A 20,565-nucleotide genomic window follows, 5' to 3' on the forward strand; every position below is an offset into this window, starting at 1 on the left:
ATGGGTGTGAGTATGAGTATGAGGATGGGTGTAGGAGGACAGCGATGGGTGTGAGGATGAGCATGAGGATGGGTGTTAAAGGACAATGATGGATGTGAAATTGAGTATGAGGATGGGTGTAGGAGGACAACGATGGGTGTGAGGATGAGTATGAGGATGGGTGTAGGAGGACAACGATGGGTGTGAGGATGAGTATGAGGATGGGTGTAGGAGGACCATGATGGGTGTAGGAGGACAACGATGGATGTATGGGGGTGAGGATAAGTATAAGGCACGGTGTTTGAGGAGTTGTGTGTATGAGGATGGGTGTATGAGGAGGAGTGTGAAGATGGTGTATGTGTATGAGGAAGAGGATGCGTTTATGGGGATTAGTGTGAAAATGGGCGTATGTGAAACTGTGTACAAGGACGTGTTTGAGAAGATGTGCATATGAGGATGGGTATATGGGGATGGGTATATGAGGATGGGTATATGAGGATGGGTATAGGAGGGTGGGTAGATGAGGATGGGTATGACAGGATGGGCATGAGAGGATGGGTATGAGAGGATGGGTATATGAGGATGGGTATATGAGAGTGGCTATATGAGAGTGGCTATATGAGAGTGGCTATATGAGGGTGGCTATATGAGGGTGGGTATATGAGGGTGGGTATATGAGGATGGGCGTAAGACCCGACAAGAGGGTGGCCCTTCCAGAACTAAGTTTAACCAATAGGCCGGACAGAATATCAGGTTGGGTGTCACCTAGGGAATAGTGACCACGACATAATAGGTTTTCATTTATTCTTTAACCCCTTGTGGACACAGCCTATGTTTTCAAATCGGACATGTGTCGCTTTATGTGGTAATAACGTGGGAATGCTTTTACTTATCCAAGTGATTCTGAGAGTGTTTTCTCGTGACACATTGGAGTTTAGGTTATTAAAAAAATTGGACATTAAATTAAATATTTATGAGTGAAAAACACCAAAATTTAGAGAAAATTAGCAAAAATGTGCATTTTTCGAAATTTTAATGTATCTACTTGTAAGACAGACTGTAATATCGCATGTAATAGTTATTAGTTCCTATCCCCACTTGTCTACTTTAAATTTGCATTGTTTTTTGAACAGCTTTTGATTTTTCTAGGACGTCACAAGGATCAGAACATAAGGAGAAAATTCTCACATCTTCAAGAAAATTTCAAAAGGCTATTTTCTCAGGGACTAGTTCAGTTGTGAAGTGGCTTTGAGGACCTTAAAATCATCAAAATTTAAAAACTGCACCCCTCAAAGTATTTAAAACAGCATTCAGAAAGTATTTTAACCCTTTAGGCATTTCACAGGAATTAAAGCAAGTGGAGGTGAAATTTACAAATTTCATTTTTTTTGCCGAAATGCATGTTAATCAGCCTTCATCAGCTTCAAGGTCTGCTAGAGTGACGCGATCTGTTACCACTCAGGCTGGCAGGCTGAGGAGAGGGAGAACCTATCACAGCCTGGCCTGACGGTTCTAGCTCCCGCCCTTGGTCTATTTATACCCTCACTTGCAGCATGTTCCTTGCCTGTGATTGTCTTGTTTCCTGGCTCTGCAATTCCTGCTATTGACCCTGGCTTGACTGACTACTCTCCTGCTCTGATTTTACTACTACGTACTCTCATGGTTTGATTCGGCTCGTTTCACTACTGCCTGTTCCTCACGGTGTGTTCGTGGGCAACTGCACCTACTTCCCCCTTTGCTTCTGTGTGCCCTTGTCTTGTGTTGTCTGTCTTGCACTTATTGAGCGTAGGGACCATCGCCCAGTTGTACGCCGTCACTTAGGATGGGCCGTGCAAGTAGGCAGGGACTGAGTTGCGGGTAGATTAGGGCTCACCTATCCGTCTCCCTACTCCGATTCATTAAAAAACAGTGGAAACCTCCAAAAGTGACCCAATTTTGGAAAATAAAGCCCTCAAGGAATTTATCGAGGGGTATAGTTGGCATTTAGACCAAACAGGTTTTTTGCTGAACTTAGTGGATTTAGGCCGTGAAAATGAATATCAACATTTTTTACACCAAAATTTTTTTCATTTCCACAAGGGATAAAGGAGAAAAAGCCATCCAGAATTTGTAAAGCAATTTCTCCCGACTACGGCAATACCCCACATGTGGTCATAAACTGCTCTTTGGACACATTGCAGGGCTCAGAAAGGCAGGAGCGCTATTTGGCATGCTGATTTTGCTGATTTGATTTTTGGGCGCAATGTTGCATTTGCAAAACCCTGAGGTGCCAGAGTGCAGTGGAAAACCCAAAGGAGTGACCCCCATTTTATAAACTACACCCCTCAAGGCATTTATCATTTGCCTGGACAAATGACAGGGCTCAGAAGTGAAGAGCAACATGCGCATTTGAGGCCTATTTAGTGATTTTCACAGCATTGGCCCACAATTGCAGGAGTCTGAGGTCTAATAGTAAAATAAAGCCCCAAGTAGTGGCCCCTATCTTGGAAACTACTAATGTAGGCATATTAAGGGGTGCAGTGAGCATTTTGATCCGACGTGTTTTTGCATAGGAAATAAATGTGCAGCGGATGGTGCAAAGTAAAAATAACATTTTCCGCTGATATGCCATTTTAGTGCACAATATGTTGTGCCCAGTTTGTGGCACTGAAGACAAATACCTCATAAAATGTTAAGCGGGAGGAGTGCGTGAGGAGGAGCACGTGAGGATGAATATGAGGATGAGTGCGTGAGGATGAATATGAGGATGAGTGCGTGTGGAGGAGTGCGTGAGGATGAATATGAGGAGGAGCGCGTGAGGATGAATATGAGGATGAGTGCGTGAGGATGAATATGAGGAGGAGTGCGTGAGGATGAATATGAGGAGGAGCACGTGAGGATGAATATGAGGAGGAGCGCGTGAGGATGAATATGAGGATGAGTGCGTGAGGATGAATATGAGGAGGAGTGCGTGAGGAAGAATATGAGGAGGAGTGCGTGAGGATGAATATGAGGAGGAGCACGTGAGGATGAATATGAGGAGGAGTGCGTGAGGATGAATATGAGGATGAGTGCGTGAGGATGAATATGAGGAGGAGTGCGTGAGGATGAATATGAGGAGGAGTGCGTGAGGATGAATATGAGGATGAGTGCGTGTGGAGGAGTGCGTGAGGATGAATATGAGGAGGAGCACGTGAGGATGAATATGAGGAGGAGCGCGTGAGGATGAATATGAGGATGAGTGCGTGAGGATGAATATGAGGAGGAGTGCGTGAGGAAGAATATGAGGAGGAGTGCGTGAGGATGAATATGAGGATGAGTGCGTGTGGAGGAGTGCGTGAGGATGAATATGAGGAGGAGTGCGTGAGGATGAATATGAGGATGAGTGCGTGTGGAGGAGTGCGTGAGGATGAATATGAGGAGGAGCACGTGAGGATGAATATGAGGATGAGTGCGTGAGGATGAATATGAGGAGGAGTGCGTGAGGAAGAATATGAGGAGGAGTGTGTGAGGAAGAATATGAGGATGAGTGCGTGAGGATGAATATGAGGAGGAGTGCGTGAGGATGAATATGAGGATGAGTGCGTGTGGAGGAGTGCGTGAGGATGAATATGAGGAGGAGTGCGTGAGGATGAATATGAGGATGAGTGCGTGAGGATGAATATGAGGAGGAGTGCGTGAGGAAGAATATGAGGAGGAGTGCGTGAGGAAGAATATGAGGATGAGTGCGTGAGGATGAATATGAGGAGGAGTGCGTGAGGATGAATATGAGGAGGAGTGCGTGAGGAAGAATATGAGGATGAGTGCGTGAGGATGAATATGAGGAGGAGTGCGTGAGGAAGAATATGAGGAGGAGTGCGTGAGGAAGAATATGAGGATGAGTGCGTGAGGATGAATATGAGGAGGAGTGCGTGAGGATGAATATGAGGAGGAGTGCGTGAGGATGAATGCGTGTGGAGGAGCACGTGAGGATGAATATGAGGATGAGTGCGTGAGGATGACTGCGTGGAGGAGTGCGTGAGGATAAATGCGTGGAGGAGTGCGCGAGGAGGAGCACATGAGGATGAATTTGAGGATGAGTACATGAGAAGGGGAGTGTGTGAGGATGAATATGAGATGGAGTGCGTGAGGAGGAGTGCGTGAGGAGGAGTGCGTGAGGATGAATATGAGGATGAGTGCGTGACTGAGTTCGTGAGGAGGAGTGCGCGAGGAGGAGTGCGTGAGAAGGAGTGCGTGAGGAGGAGTGCATGCGGAGGAAAGCGTGCGGAGGAGCGCTTGCGGAGGAGTGCGTGCGGAGGAGTGCGTGCGGAGGAGTTCGCGAGGAGCTGTACATGAGGATGAATATGAGGATGAGTGGGTGAGGAGGAGTGTGTGAGGATGAATATGAGGATGAGTGCGTGAGAAGAAGTGCGTGAGGATGAATATGAGGATGAGTACGTGAGAAGGAGTGTTTGGGGATGAATAGGAGGATGAGTGCGTGAGAAGGAGTGCGTGAGGATGAATATGAGGATGAGTACGTGAGAAGGAGTGTGTGGGGATGAATATGAGGATGAGTACGTGAGAAGGAGTGCGTGAGGATGAATATGAGGATGAGTGCGTGAGAAGGAGTGCGTGAGGATGAATATGAGGATGAGTGCGCGAAGAGCTGCGTGAGGATGAATATGAGGAGGAGTGCGTGAGGATGAATATGAGGAGGAGTGCTTGAGGAAGAGTGTGTGAGGATGAATATGAGGAGGAGTACGTGAGGAGGAATATGAGGAGGAGTGCGTGAGGAGGAATATGAGGAGGAATATGAGGAGGAATATGAGGAGGAATATGAGGAGGAGTGCGTGAGGAGGAGTGTGTGAGGAGGAGTGCGTGAGGAGGAATATGAGGAGGAATATGAGGAGGAATATGAGGAGGAATATGAGGAGGAGTGCGTGAGGATGAATATGAGGAGGAGTGTGTGAGGATGAATATGAGGATGAGTGCGTGAGGATGAATATGAGGAGGAGTGCGTGCGGATGAATATAAGGATGAGTGCGTGAGGATGAATATGAGGAGGAGTGCGTGCGGATGAATATGAGGATGAGTGAATGAGGATGAATATAAGGAGGAGTGCGTGAGGATGAATATGAGGAGGAGTGCGTGCGGATGAATATGAGGATGAGTGAATGAGGATGAATATAAGGAGGAGTGCGTGAGGATGAATATGAGGAGGAGTGCGTGCGGATGAATATGAGGATGAGTGAATGAGGATGAATATAAGGAGGAGTGCGTGCAGATGAATATGAGGATGAGTGCGTGCGGAGGAGTGCGTGCGAATTAATATGAGAAGTGCGTGAGGAGGAATGTGTGAGAAGGAATATGAGGAGTGCGTGAGGATGAATATGAGGAGTGCGTGAGGATGAATATGAGGAGGAGTGAGTGAGGATGAATATGAGGGAGTTTGTGAGGATGAATATGAGGAGGAGTGCGTGAGGTGGAGTGCGTGAGGATGAATATGAGGAGTGCGTGAGGAGGAGTGCGTGCGGATGAATATGAGGATGAGTGTGTGAGCAGGGGCGTAACTAGGAAAGACTGGACCCCATAGCAAACTTTTGACTGGGGCCCCCCCTCCCCTGGGTGTCACAAACCCCCCCCCCCCCTTGTAGATAGTGCCTTTTTTACAGCCTCCCCTGTAGATAACGCCATACAGTCCCCCTCTGTAGACTGTATGGCGTTATCTACAGAGGGTGACTGTATGACGTTATCTACATGGGGCTGTATAGCGTTATCTACAGAGGGGGACTGTGTGGCGTTATCTACAGGGGGGACTGTATGGAGTTATCTACAGGGGGACTGTATGGCATTATCTACAGGGGGACTGTATGGCGTTATCTACAGAGGGGGCTGTATGGCGCTAAAGCAATACAGACCCCACTGTAGAGAACGCCATACAGCCCCCCTGTAGAGAACGCCATACAGCCCCCCTGTAGGGAACGCCATACAGCCCCCCCCTGTAGGGAACGCCATACAGCCCCCCCTGCAGGGAACGCCATACAGCACCCCCCCCTGCAGGGAGCGCCATACAGCCCACCCTGTAGGGAACGCCACAAAGCCCCCCCTGTAGGGAACGCCATACTGCCCCCACCCCCAAAAAAAAATGCAACCTGCAGCGTGTCCTACAAAAGACATGTATCCCCTCTCCACAGGATCTCCACAAGATAGGGGATACATGTGTGATCGCTGGCAGCGATAGGGAGAACGGGGGACTGAAAGTCCCCTGAAGTTCTCCATGACTAACCTCGGACTTCCGGCGTCTGCGCAGCTCAATAAAAATGAAAGGAGCGCTGGTCACGCATGCGCACAAGCGCGACCGGCGCTCCATTCATTTCTACGGAGCTGCCGACACAGACCCCGGAAGTCCGAGGTTTGTGATGGAGAACTTCAGGGGACTTTCAGTCCCCCGTTCTCCCTATCGCTGCCAGCGATCACACATGTATCCCCTGTCCTGTGGATGTCTTGTGGAGAGGGGGGGGGATACATGTCTTATGTTTAATGGCAGAGCGGGGAGATACCTCCCTGCTCTACCGTAGTGATCAGTGGCGTGTGAGGATGAATATGAGGATGAATATGAGGAGGAGTGCGTGAGGAGGAGTGCGTGAGGAAGAATATGAGGATGAGTGCGTGAGGAGGAGTGCGTGAGGAAGAATATGAGGATGAGTGCGTGAGGAGGAGTGCGTGAGGATGAATATGAGGAGGAGTGCGTGAGGATGAATATGAGGAGGAGTGCGTGAGGATGAATATGAGGAGGAGTGCGTGAGGAAGAATATGAGGAGGAGTGCGTGAGGAAGAATATGAGGAGGAGTGCGTGAGGAAGAATATGAGGAGGGGTGCGTGAGGATGAAGATGAGGATGAGTGCGTGAGGATGAATATGAGGAGGAGTGCGTGAGGAAGAATATGAGGAGGAGTGCGTGAGGATGAATATGAGGAGGAGTACATGAGGAAGAATATGAGGAGGAGTGCGTGAGGATGAATATGAGGAGTGCGTGAGGATGAATATGAGGAGGAGTGCGTGAGGATGAATATGAGGAGGAGCGCGTGAGGATGAATATGAGGAGGGGTGCGTGAGGATGAATATGAGGAGGGGTGAGTGAGGATGAAGATGAGGAGGAGTGCGTGAGGATGAAGATGAGGATGAGTGCGTGTGGAGGAGTGCGTGTGGAGGAGTTAGTGAGGAGGAGTGTGTGAGGATGAGTGCATGAGGAGGAGGAGTGCGCGTGGAGGAGTGCGCGCGGGGGAGTGTGTGCGGAGGAGGGCCTGAGGTCAGAAGTACAAGGACGGGTGTGAGGAGATGTGAACATTTGAATGGATATAACAGGACGGGTCTCACCTTGCTCCACACGCTGAATTTATTTTCCTGGAAATCCTGGGATACTGGGAAGCAAAATAACGTGATTCAGTTACCGGAAAATCATGAAATAGCTTTGAAAAATGCCGGTAACGAGGCCCCTCCCACTGGTAATGAGGCCCCTCCCACTGGTAACGAGGCCCCTCCTACTGATAATCACATGTTCATATCAGTATCATCACCATTAATATAATCATCATCTTTATCATCATCATCACCATTTTTAGGCCTTCTGTGTTTTTTACATCTGTGGTTCCGATTATTAACCCCATAGGCCCCATGCACATGACCGTAGATTTTATCCGTAATTACGGACTCATTTCTATGGACGACGGACACGTTCCTGTATATGTACGGGAAGGGGTCCGGGCTGTAGAAATCTTACGAGGATAATAAATACGTGTGCACCGATTACTTTTTAGGACTTTTTCCATTGAATAAATATTGTTCATTGTGATTTTCACATTTTATTAGACGATGAATTCTTTTTTATGGTCCTATCAGGAGCCTTTTATAACTGTAGTGTAATATTGTGCTGCGGAGTTGTAGTAAATATGATGAAGCCGGTATACGCTGCGGGAAGGGGCTGCCACTATCGGGGAGGGTTCGTGTGTTCCTGTGCTAATCATGAAGGAGAATTTCCGCTGTAGTGATATCTGGGAACGTCGCCATCAAAAGTGTCTACATTTCCCTCAGACTTCCTGCGTCTACTCACAACAGGCCGGAGAATGAGGGCAAGCAACCTCTTGACCGCGCTCGGCATCCTAAGGAGAAGAAGAAAGTCCTCCAGATTGGGGTCCACAACGTTGTTCTCACTGACGGGAATAGAAGACACAGGGAGGTTATGTGTATGACCCCGACACACGTGGGGTGCTCTGTGGCGGTGATATGGGGCGTAGCCGGTAGATTCGATACATCATCCCGCCATCTTTTCTTCAGTGATGTTGGACATGATATCAGGGCTGTTTTACAAGATCCTTCTACTGCTCGATCACGGCATCGGCCTCTAGCAATAAAATGGCGGCTTTGTCCCAGGAAGAAGACTGTCCACCCAAACACATCTACATAAGCACCTTCCCCTAAACGTATGTGCACCCCAGTGTATGACCCCCGAACATATACAAAACACATACAACTTGTCTGCGAGAATTCTCCCTCCGTCTCCAAGTGCCAGCTTAAAGGATATTGCCAACATGTTGTCCACCCGCGGGGGGTTAAATGGGATGAGCTGAGGACAAATAGAAGAGTGAAATAAGTTATGGTCACAAACAAGTAATTTATATCTGAGATGAATGTCTCCATGAAGTGCGGGTGCCTTAAGTCTGAAGGCTGCAGATAAAGCGCGCCCCATGTATCCGGGACTACTGACCTAGGACTTCCTGAGCACCGGGACCCCCTCCCCGAGTCTAGAACAGTCACATGAGAAAACAAATCTTCAGCTTCTACAAAATCCCTGAATACAGAACTGTTGACTATTAAGAGGTTAATTAGCGAAGCTTTCAAGGTGGTAAATCTAACCCAAAATATGAGTGGATCACCCGTTAGCAGCTTTGTGGGTGTCCCATCCAGTTGTATGAAGACCAGGAGCAGGCAGCGCTTATCAGACCCAGTGCAGTCAGTTGTCCTTTCATCTCCCGACTTCCCATTCCCCATGATTGCGCTCTGGGGACTTCTGAATGACTAATTTTTAAACTAATTGTCTGCTCCAGTAATGACCATAGTAGTGTCTGCTCCAGTGATGACCATAGTAGTGTCTGCTCCAGTGATGACCATAGTAGTGTCTGCTCCAGTGATGACCATAGTAGTGTCTGCTCCATTGATGTCAAAGCAATATCTGCTCCAGTGATGACCATAGTATTGTCACAGCAGTGTCTGCTCCAGTGATGACCATAGTAGTCTCATAGCAGTGTCTGCTCCAGTGATAACCATAGTAGTCTCATAGCAGTGTCTGCTCCAGTGAGGACCTAAGTAGTGTCTGCTCCAGTGATTACCATATTAGTCTAATAGCAGTGTCTGCTCCAGTGATGACCATAGTAGTCTCATGGCAGTATCTGCTTCAGTGATGACTATAGTAGTCTCATAATAGTGTCTGCTCCAGTCATTACCATAGTAGTGTCATAGTAGTGTCTGCTCCAGTGATGAGCATAGTAGTGTCATACCAGTATCTGCTCCAGTGATGACCAAAGTAGTCTCATAGCAATGTCTGCTCTAGTGATGACCATAGTAGTCTCATAGCAGTGTATGCTCCAGTGATGACTATAGTAGTCTCATAGTAGCATCTTCTCTAGTGATGACCATAGTAGTCTCATAGCAATGTCTGCTCTAGTGATGACCATATTAGTCTCATAACCACCGAAAAAGGCCATACTTACAAATGGACACAGCCAGGTCAGAAACGCTGATGAAGGAGTGAGTAGGTGCTTTAAATGCCCCCTATATTTCACTTATAGTATTACACTTGCACACACACTATTCTTTTTTTATTTCTTACTACACATCCTATGCACCACATACCACTCCCCTCAAGACTAGTGGGAGTGGCTATTATTATTTACTACACATCCCATGCACCACACACGCCACTCCCCTCAAGACCAGTGGGAGTGGCTATTATTATTTACTACACATCCCATGCACCACACACCACTCCCCTCAAGACCAGTGGGAGTGGCTATTATTATTTACTACACATCCCAGGCACCACACACCCCTCCCCTCAAGACCAGTGGGAGTGGCTATTATTATTTACTACACATCCCATGCACCACACACCACTCCCCTCAAGACCAGTGGGAGTGGCTATTATTATTTAAAGCACCTGCTCACTCCTTCATCAGCGTTTCTGACCTGGCTGTGTCCATTTGTAAGTATGGCCTTTTTCGGTGGTTTTGTATTTGTCCCCTTGTTTTTATCGGTTCTGTCTGTACATCAGGAACATTCTGTTCCATTTAAGGAGTTAGGGACTCGCAAGTCTGGGGATCCTTGTCGTGGATTGCGAGCTTGCGTCCTTTTGGCCAAAATGATTACTAATATCCCAGGTATTTTTCATTACTACGTATATTCGCTTCTCTTGGACACAGCCGGGTCTTTGATGCTGGGAGAGCATGGTGTGTTGTTGTTTGGCATAGCAAGCAGGGTAGCCCGCTCTATGAACTATCAAGGCGTCACAAATAGGCTTCTACCTGGCTATACACGTTGTGCCTCATGACGTACACACTATCCCTCCATGTTTCACACACTTGCACCCCATTATCCATTTATTTCTATTGAGGCACTTTACTCATTACTGCCCCCTATATTTCACTTATAGTATTACACTTGCACACACACTATTCATTTATTATTTCTTACTACACATCCCATGCACCACACGCCCCTCCCCTCAAGACTAGTGGGAGTGGCTATTATTATTTACTACACATCCCATGCACCACACATGCCCCTCCCCTCAAGACTAGTGGGAGTGGCTATTATTATTTAAAGCACCTGCTCACTCCTTCATCAGCGTTTCTGACCTGGCTGTGTCCATTTGTAAGTATGGCCTTTTTCGGTGGTTTTGTATATGTCCCCTTGTTTTTATCGGTTCTGTCCATATTAGTCTCATAGCAGTGTCTGCTCTAGTGATGACCATAGTAGTCTCATAGCAGTGTCTGCTCCAGTGATGACTATAGTAGTCTCATAGTAGTGTCTTCTCCAGTGATGACCATAGTAGTGTCATACCAGTGTCTGCTCCAGTGATGACCATAGTAGTCTCATAGCAATGTCTGCCCCAGTGAAGACCATAGTAGTCTCATAGCAATGTCTGCCCCAGTGAATACCATAGTAGTCTCATAGCAATGTCTGCCCAAGTGAAGACCATAGTAGTCTCATAGCAATGTCTGCTCCAGTGATGACCACAATAATCTCATAGCAATGTCTGCCCCAGTGATGACAATAGTAGTGTCATACCAGTGTCTGCTCCAGGGATGACCATAGTAGTGTCATACCAGTGTCTGCTCCAGTGATGACCATAGTAGTGTCATACCAGTGTCTGCTCCAGTGATGACCATAGTAGTCTCATAGCAATGTCTGCCCCAGTGAAGACCATAGTAGTCTCATAGCAATGTCTGCCCCAGTGAATACCATAGTAGTCTCATAGCAATGTCTGCCCAAGTGAAGACCATAGTAGTCTCATAGCAATGTCTGCTCCAGTGATGACCACAATAATCTCATAGCAATGTCTGCCCCAGTGATGACAATAGTAGTGTCATACCAGTGTCTGCTCCAGGGATGACCATAGTAGTGTCCAACCAGTGTCTGCTCCAGTGATGACCATAGTAGTGTCTGCTCCAGTGATGACCATAGTAGTCTCAGAACAATGTCTGCCCCAGTGATGACCATAGTAGTCTCATAGCAATGTCTGCTCCAGTGATGACCATAGTAGTGTTGTAGCAGTGAATAGTTCTGATTCGGGTATGTTCTGTCTGATGTGGGTGTTGTAACCCCATATACATAAACCTGTAACATGAATGACCCGTGTCCTCCTCACCTGGTGCCCGGCCTCCTCCAGAAGCTGCTTGGTCTCTAGGAGAACTCGTCTCATACTGGGATTAGGCTGAAAAAAGCCGTCCTCCTGATAGTATCCGATGCGGAGAGGTGTGACTGAGGAGAACGTCTGCAGAACACAGGGCAGGGGAGGTTTAGGAAATACTAAAGAGAGGGCAAAGTAACGTTATTACATCAATAAATGATCCCCATCTAGTCCGGGAAGCCCCATCATTGTATGCTCAGGGTCCCCGCCCCCACCTCTCCTCATTCTCCCCATGGACCCCTTTCATATAGAACATCATTTTATCTCACTACCTTCTCATTGAAATAAATTGGAGGAACACTTGGGTCAAGATGAAACATCTCGTCGCACCATAAAGCCTTCATGGTCAGCACCAGACTGTCCACGTCTCTCGCCATTGGCCCGATGCAAAATGCCACTGAAATCAGAGACACAAAAAAATGTGCAGCTCATTCCCCCGCCACGTAATAGACACGTGTCACATGTCGCCCCCTATGGTCACTGACACCTCCTGCTCCCCTCACACCCGGAAGCTGGGATACAACAGCCCACGTCACCCCATCCTTATTTCTAGAGAAAACATCAGCAGTGATCGGCGGGGTCCAGTATCGCAGCTCATCATTGACACGTCTTCCACCGTATGACGATATTGTGGCTGTCACTGACCTGTGTGAACTGGATCTAGATCATTAATGTTACGTACAATTAACTGTGGATGACTCTGTTCTTCAGGTGCGGTGGATCTGTCTGACCGCTCTCCTATAGTTATTGAATTCACTTATTGAGGACTGCTTAAATAACAGAAACCCCTGACTGAGGTCACAATTCACACTGACGTATACGTCCCCTGAGCCGTCACTGCCAGATATTCATCCCACAATGTACGTTACCTGAAAACATCCCATCAATACAGGGACGGACTCCGCACATGCTGCAAAATGAAGAGAAGTGGATAAGAAGGAGCGCAACCGCCACATCCAATCATTAACCCTCCTCAGCCCGGGCCACACAAACTTCAAGATCCAGGGCGTCCAGCTGAGAACCCCCCCCCCCCCTACAACAACACTGGCCACATTTATTACCCCGTTTACATCTGATTTTGGTGAAAATTGCTCAGGATCAAGAGTTGCATCTAAAAAGGCGCCAATTGTGATCTAAGATTTCCAAAATTTATAAACTTATCACTCCAAAAACAAACAAACAGGAGAGGAAAGTGGCCGTGGTCGGCTGTGAATGCAATTTTACACTCATTTATTATCGGAGGCACAAATATCTAGTTGCTTATAGCGAATAACGAAAAACCGGCAGCAGATTTATATAGAGACAAGCGAATTAGTGAACGAGGCGACATTCTCCCCAACTGCCCTCTCCAATTTTTGTATTTCTGTATGTTTATATGTGTGTGTATAATGTATGCGTATATGTGTGTATAATGTATGTGTGTGTAATGTATGTGTGTGTATAATGTATGTGATATGTGTGTGTGTATACTGTATGTGTATATATGTGTGTGTATAGTATTTGTATATATGAGTGTATACTGTATGTGTGTATATGTGTGTATATAATGTATGTGTACATGTGTGTGTATAATGTATATGTGTATAATGTATGTGTATATATGTGTGTGTATACTGTATGTGTGTGTGTGTGTGTGTATATATATGTGTGTGTGTGTGTATAATTTATGTGTATATGTGTGTGTATAATGTATGTGTATATATGAGTGTATACTGTATGTGTGTATATGTGTGTATACTATATGTGTGTATATGATTTATGTGTATAATATATGTGTGTATAATGTATGTGTATATATGAGTGTGTATAGTATTTGTATATATGAATGTATACTGTATGTGTGTATATAATGTATGTGTATATGTGTGTATAATGTATGTGTATATGAGTGTATACTGTATGTGTTTAGGTATGTATATATATATGTGTGTGTGTGTATTTTCTATATATGAGTGTATACATGTTCTTATTCTGTATGTGTATATTTCCTATATATTTCCTGTATACTGTATGTGTATATATATATGTGTGTGTATACTGTATGTGTATATATGTGTGTATACTGTATGTGTATATATGGGTGTATACTGTATGTGTATATATGGGTGTATACTGTATGTGTTTAGGTTTGTATATGTGTGTGTTTTTTCTATATATGTGTGTATACATGTTCTTATTCTGTATGTGTATATTTTCTGAATATTTCTTGTATACTGTATGTGTATATTTCCTGTATATTTCCTGTATACTGTATGTGTATATTTCCTGTATACTGTATGTGTATATTTCCTGTATATTTCCTGTATATTTCTTGTATACTGTATGTGTATATTTCCTGTATATTTCCTGTATATTGTATGTGTATATTTCCTGTATACTGTATGTGTATATTTCCTGTATACTGTATGTGTATATTTCCTGTATATTTCCTGTATACTGTATGTGTATATTTCCTGTATATTTCCTGTATACTGTATGTGTATATTTCCTGTATATTTCCTGTATACTGTATGTGTATATTTCCTGTATACTGTATGTGTATATTTCCTGCATACTGTATGTGTATATTTTCTGAATATTTCTTGTATACTGTATGTGTATATTTCCTGTATATTTCCTGTATACTGTATGTGTATATTTCCTGTATACTGTATGTGTATATTTCCTGTATATTTCCTGTATATTTCTTGTATACTGTATGTGTATATTTCCTGAATATTTCTTGTATATTGTATGTGTATATTTCCTGTATATTTCCTGTATATTTCTTGTATACTGTATGTGTATATTTCCTGTATATTTCCTGTATACTGTATGTGTATATTTCCTGTATACTGTATGTGTATATTTCCTGTATACTGTATGTGTATATTTCCTGTATATTTCCTGTATACTGTATGTGTATATTTCCTGTATACTGTATGTGTATATTTCCTGAATATTTCTTGTATACTGTATGTGTATATTTCCTGAATATTTCCTGTATACTGTATGTGTATATTTCCTGTATATTGTATGTGTATATTTCCTGTATACTGTATGTGTATATTTCCTGAATATTTCCTGTATACTGTATGTGTATATTTCCTGTATATTGTATGTGTATATTTCCTGTATATTTCCTGTATACTGTATGTGTATATTTCCTGTATACTGTATGTGTATATTTCCTGTATACTGTATGTGTATATTTCCTGTATACTGTATGTGTATATTTCCTGTATACTGTATGTGTATATTTCCTGTATACTGTATGTGTATATTTCCTGTATACTGTATGTGTATATTTCCTGAATATTTCCTGTATACTGTATGTGTATATTTCCTGTATATTTCCTGTATACTGTATGTGTATATTTCCTGTATACTGTATGTGTATATTTCCTGTATATTGTATGTGTATATTTCCTATATATTTCCTGTATACTGTATGTGTATATTTCCTGTATATTTCCTGTATAGTGTATGTGTATATTTCCTGTATATTTCCTGTATACTGTATGTGTATATTTCCTGTATATTTCCTGTATACTGTATGTGTATATTTCCTGTATACTGTATGTGTATATTTCCTGTATAATGTATGTGTATATTTCCTGTATATTTCCTGTATATTTCTTGTATATTGTATGTGTATAATTCCTGTATATTTCCTGTATACTGTATGTGTATATTTCCTGTATATTTCCTGTATACTGTATGTGTATATTTCCTGTATACTGTATGTGTATATTTCCTGTATACTGTATGTGTATATTTCCTGTATATTTCTTGTATATTGTATGTGTATAATTCCTGTATATTTCCTGTATACTGTATATTTCCTGTATACTGTATGTGTATATTTCCTGTATACTGTATGTGTATATTTCCAGTATATTTCCTGTATACTGTATGTGTATATTTCCTGTATACTGTATGTGTATATTTCCTGTATATTTCCTGTATATTGTATGTGTATATTTCCTGTATACTGTATGTGTATATTTCCTGTATACTGTATGTGTATATTTCCTGTATATTTCCTGTATACTGTATGTGTATATTTCCTGTATACTGTATGTGTATATTTCCTGTATATTTCCTGTATACTGTATGTGTATATTTCCTGTATATTTCCTGTATACTGTATGTATATATTTCCTGTATACTGTATGTGTATATTTCCTGTATATTTCCTGTATACTGTGTGTGTATATTTCCTGTATAATGTATGTGTAGATTTCCTGTATATTTCCTGTATACTGTATGTGTATATTATTTCCTGTATACTGTATGTGTATATTTCCTGTATACTGTATGTGTATATTATTTCCTGTATACTGTATGTGTATATTTCCTGTATACTGTATGTGTATATTATTTCCTGTATACTGTATGTGTATATTATTTCCTGTATATTTCCTGTATATTTCCTGTATACTGTATGTGTATATTTCCTGTATATTTCCTGTATACTGTATGTGTATATTTCCTGTATATTTCCTGTATACTGTATGTGTATATTTCCTGTATACTGTATGTGTATATTTCCTGTATATTTCCTGTATATTTCTTGTATATTGTATGTGTATATTTCCTGTATATTTCCTGTATACTGTATGTGTATATTTCCTGTATATTTCCTGTATACTGTATGTGTATATTTCCTGTATATTTCCTGTATACTGTATGTGTATATTTCCTGTATATTTCCTGTATATTTCTCGTATATTGTATGTGTATAATTCCTGTATATTTCCTGTATACTGTATGTGTATATTTCCTGTATATTTCCTGTATACTGTATGTGTATATTTCCTGTACACTGTATGTGTATATTTCCTGTATACTGTATGTGTATATTTCCTGTATATTTCTTGTATATTGTATGTGTATAATTCCTGTATATTTCCTGTATACTGTATATTTCCTGTATACTGTATGTGTATATTTCCTGTATACTGTATGTGTATATTTCCTGTATATTTCCTGTATACTGTATGTGTATATTTCTTGTATATTTCCTGTATATTGTATGTGTATATTTCCTGTATACTGTATGTGTATATTTCCTGTATATTTCCTGTATACTGTATGTGTATATTTCCTGTATAATGAATGTGTAGATTTCCTGTATATTTCCTGTATACTGTATGTGTATATTTCCTGTATACTGTATGTGTATATTTCCTGTATATTTCCTGTATACTGTATGTGTATATTTCCTGTATATTTCCTGTATACTGTATGTGTATATTTCCTGTATATTTCCTGTATACTGTATGTGTATATTTCCTGTATACTGTATGTGTATATTTCCTGTATATTTCTTGTATATTGTATGTGTATATTTCCTGTATACTGTATGTGTATATTTCCTGTATATTTCCTGTATACTGTATGTGTATATTTCCTGTATATTTCCTGTATACTGTATGTGTATATTTCCTGTATATTTCCTGTATACTGTATGTGTATATTTCCTGTATATTTCCTGTATACTGTATGTGTATATTTCCTGTATATTTCCTGTATACTGTATGTGTATATTTCCTGTATACTGTATGTGTATATTTCCTGTATATTTCTTGTATATTGTATGTGTATAATTCCTGTATATTTCCTGTATACTGTATGTGTATATTTCCTGTATATTTCCTGTATACTGTATGTGTATATTTCCTGTATACTGTATGTGTATATTTCCTGTATACTGTATGTGTATATTTCCTGTATATTTCCTGTATACTGTATGTGTATATTTCCTGTATACTGTATGTGTATATTTCCTGTATACTGTATGTGTATATTTCCTGTATATTACCTGTATACTGTATGTGTATATTTCCTGTATATTTCCTGTATATTGTATGTGTATATTTCCTGTATACTGTATGTGTATATTTCCTGTATATTTCCTGTATACTGTATGTGTATATTTCCTGTATATTTCCTGTATACTGTATGAGTATATTTCCTGTATATTTCCTGTATACTGTATGTGTATATTTCCTGTATACTGTATGTGTATATTTCCTGTATACTGTATGTGTATATTTCCTGTATATTACCTGTATACTGTATGTGTATATTTCCTGTATATTTCCTGTATATTTCTTGTATATTGTATGTGTATAATTCCTGTATATTTCTTGTATACTGTATGTGTATATTTCCTGTATATTTCCTGTATACTGTATGTGTATATTTCCTGTATATTTCCTGTATACTGTATGTGTATATTTCCTGTATACTGTATGTGTATATTTCCTGTATACTGTATGTGTATATTTCCTGTATATTTCTTGTATATTGTATGTGTATAATTCCTGTATATTTCCTGTATACTGTATATTTCCTGTATACTGTATGTGTATATTTCCTGTATACTGTATGTGTATATTTCCTGTATATTTCCTGTATACTGTATGTGTATATTTCCTGTATATTTCCTGTATACTGTATGTGTATATTTCCTGTATACTGTATGTGTATATTTCCTGTATACTGTATGTGTATATTTCCTGTATATTTCCTGTATACTGTATGCGTATATTTCCTGTATAATGTATTTGTAGATTTCCTGTATATTTCCTGTATACTGTATGTGTATATTTCCTGTATACTGTATGTGTATATTTCCTGTATACTGTATGTTTATATTTCCTGTATATTTCCTGTATATTTCCTGTATACTGTATGTGTATATTTCCTGTATATTTCCTGTATACTGTATGTGTATATTTCCTGTATATTTCCTGTATACTGTATGTGTATATTTCCTGTATATTTCCTGTATACTGTATGTGTATATTTCCTGTATATTTCCTGTATATTGTATGTGTATATTTCCTGTATACTGTATGTGTATATTTCCTGTATATTTCCTGTATACTGTATGTGTATATTTCCTGTATACTGTATGTGTATATTTCCTGTATATTTCCTGTATATTGTATGTGTATATTTCCTGTATATTGTATGTGTATATTTCCTGTATACTGTATGTGTATATTTCCTGTATACTGTATGTGTATATTTCCTGTATATTTCTTGTATATTGTATGTGCATATTTCCTGTATATTTCCTGTATACTGTATGTGTATATTTTCTGTATATTTCCTGTATATTTCCTGTATACTGTATGTGTATATTTCCTGTATATTTCCTGTATACTGTATGTGTATATTTCCTGTATATTTCCTGTATACTGTATGTGTATATTTCCTGTATACTGTATGTGTATATTTCCTGTATACTGTATGTGTATATTTCCTGTATACTGTATGTGTATGTTTCCTGTATGCTGTATGTGTATATTTCCTGTATACTGTATGTGTATATTTCCTGTATACTGTAAGTGTATATTTCCTGTATACTGTAAGTGTATATTTCCTGTATACTGTAAGTGTAGATTTCCTGTATACTGTAAGTGTAGATTTCCTGTATACTGTAAGTGTATATTTCCTGTATACTGTATGTGTATATTTCCTGTATATTTCCTGTATACTGTATGTGTATATTTCCTGTATATTTCCTGTATACTGTATGTGTATATTTCCTGTATATTTCCTGTATACTGTATGTGTATATTTCCTGTATACTGTATGTGTATGTTTCCTGTATGCTGTATGTGTATATTTCCTGTATACTGTATGTGTATATTTCCTGTATACTGTAAGTGTATATTTCCTGTATACTGTAAGTGTATATTTCCTGTATACTGTAAGTGTAGATTTCCTGTATACTGTAAGTGTAGATTTCCTGTATACTGTAAGTGTATATTTCCTGTATACTGTATGTGTATATTTCCTGTATATTTCCTGTATACTGTATGTGTATATTTCCTGTATATTTCCTGTATACTGTATGTGTATATTTCCTGTATATTTCCTGTATACTGTATGTGTATATTTCCTGTATATTTCCTGTATACTGTATGTGTATATTTCCTGTATATTTCCTGTATACTGTATGTGTATATTTCCTGTATACTGTATGTGTATATTTCCTGTATATTTCCTGTATACTGTATGTGTATATTTCCTGTATATTTCCTGTATACTGTATGTGTATATTTCCTGTATACTGTATGTGTATATTTCCTGTATACTGTATGTGTATATTTCCTGTATATTTCCTGTATATTTCTTGTATATGGTATGTGTATAATTCCTGTATATTTCCTGTATACTGTATGTGTATATTTCCTGTATATTTCCTGTATACTGTATGTGTATATTTCCTGTATACTGTATGTGTATATTTCCTGTATACTGTATGTGTATATTTCCTGTATATTTCTTGTATATTGTATGAGTATATTTCCTGTATATTTCCTGTATACTGTATCTGTATATTTCCTGTATACTGTATGTGTATATTTCCTGTATACTGTATGTGTATATTTCCTGTATATTTCCTGTATACTGTATGTGTATATTTCTTGTATATTTCCTGTATATTGTATGTGTTTATTTCCTGTATACTGTATGTGTATATTTCCTGTATATTTCCTGTATACTGTATGTGTATATTTCCTGTATATTTCCTGTATACTGTATGTGTATATTTCCTGTATACTGTATGTGTAGATTTCCTGTATATTTCCTGTATACTGTATGTGTATATTTCCTGTATACTGTATGTGTATATTTCCTGTATACTGTATGTGTATATTT

General features: G+C 40.6%; 1 protein-coding gene across 1 annotated transcript in view; it reads right to left on the reverse strand.

Moving 5' to 3' along the window:
- Positions 1-20,565, reverse strand: part of LOC142656999 (vitamin D3 hydroxylase-associated protein-like) — a 142,213-nt gene that overhangs the window by 31,179 nt on the left and 90,469 nt on the right. The window contains exons 6-11 of the mRNA XM_075832050.1: positions 12,771-12,811; positions 12,174-12,298; positions 11,860-11,985; positions 8,465-8,559; positions 8,047-8,146; positions 7,314-7,357 (exon numbers count right to left, since the gene is read on the reverse strand). Coding sequence (XP_075688165.1) covers positions 7,314-7,357; positions 8,047-8,146; positions 8,465-8,559; positions 11,860-11,985; positions 12,174-12,298; positions 12,771-12,811 — 531 coding nt within the window. The remainder of the gene's footprint in view (positions 1-7,313; positions 7,358-8,046; positions 8,147-8,464; positions 8,560-11,859; positions 11,986-12,173; positions 12,299-12,770; positions 12,812-20,565) is intronic.

This window comes from Rhinoderma darwinii, chromosome 7 (assembly GCF_050947455.1).
Source record: "Rhinoderma darwinii isolate aRhiDar2 chromosome 7, aRhiDar2.hap1, whole genome shotgun sequence".
Taxonomy (NCBI): domain Eukaryota; kingdom Metazoa; phylum Chordata; class Amphibia; order Anura; family Rhinodermatidae; genus Rhinoderma; species Rhinoderma darwinii.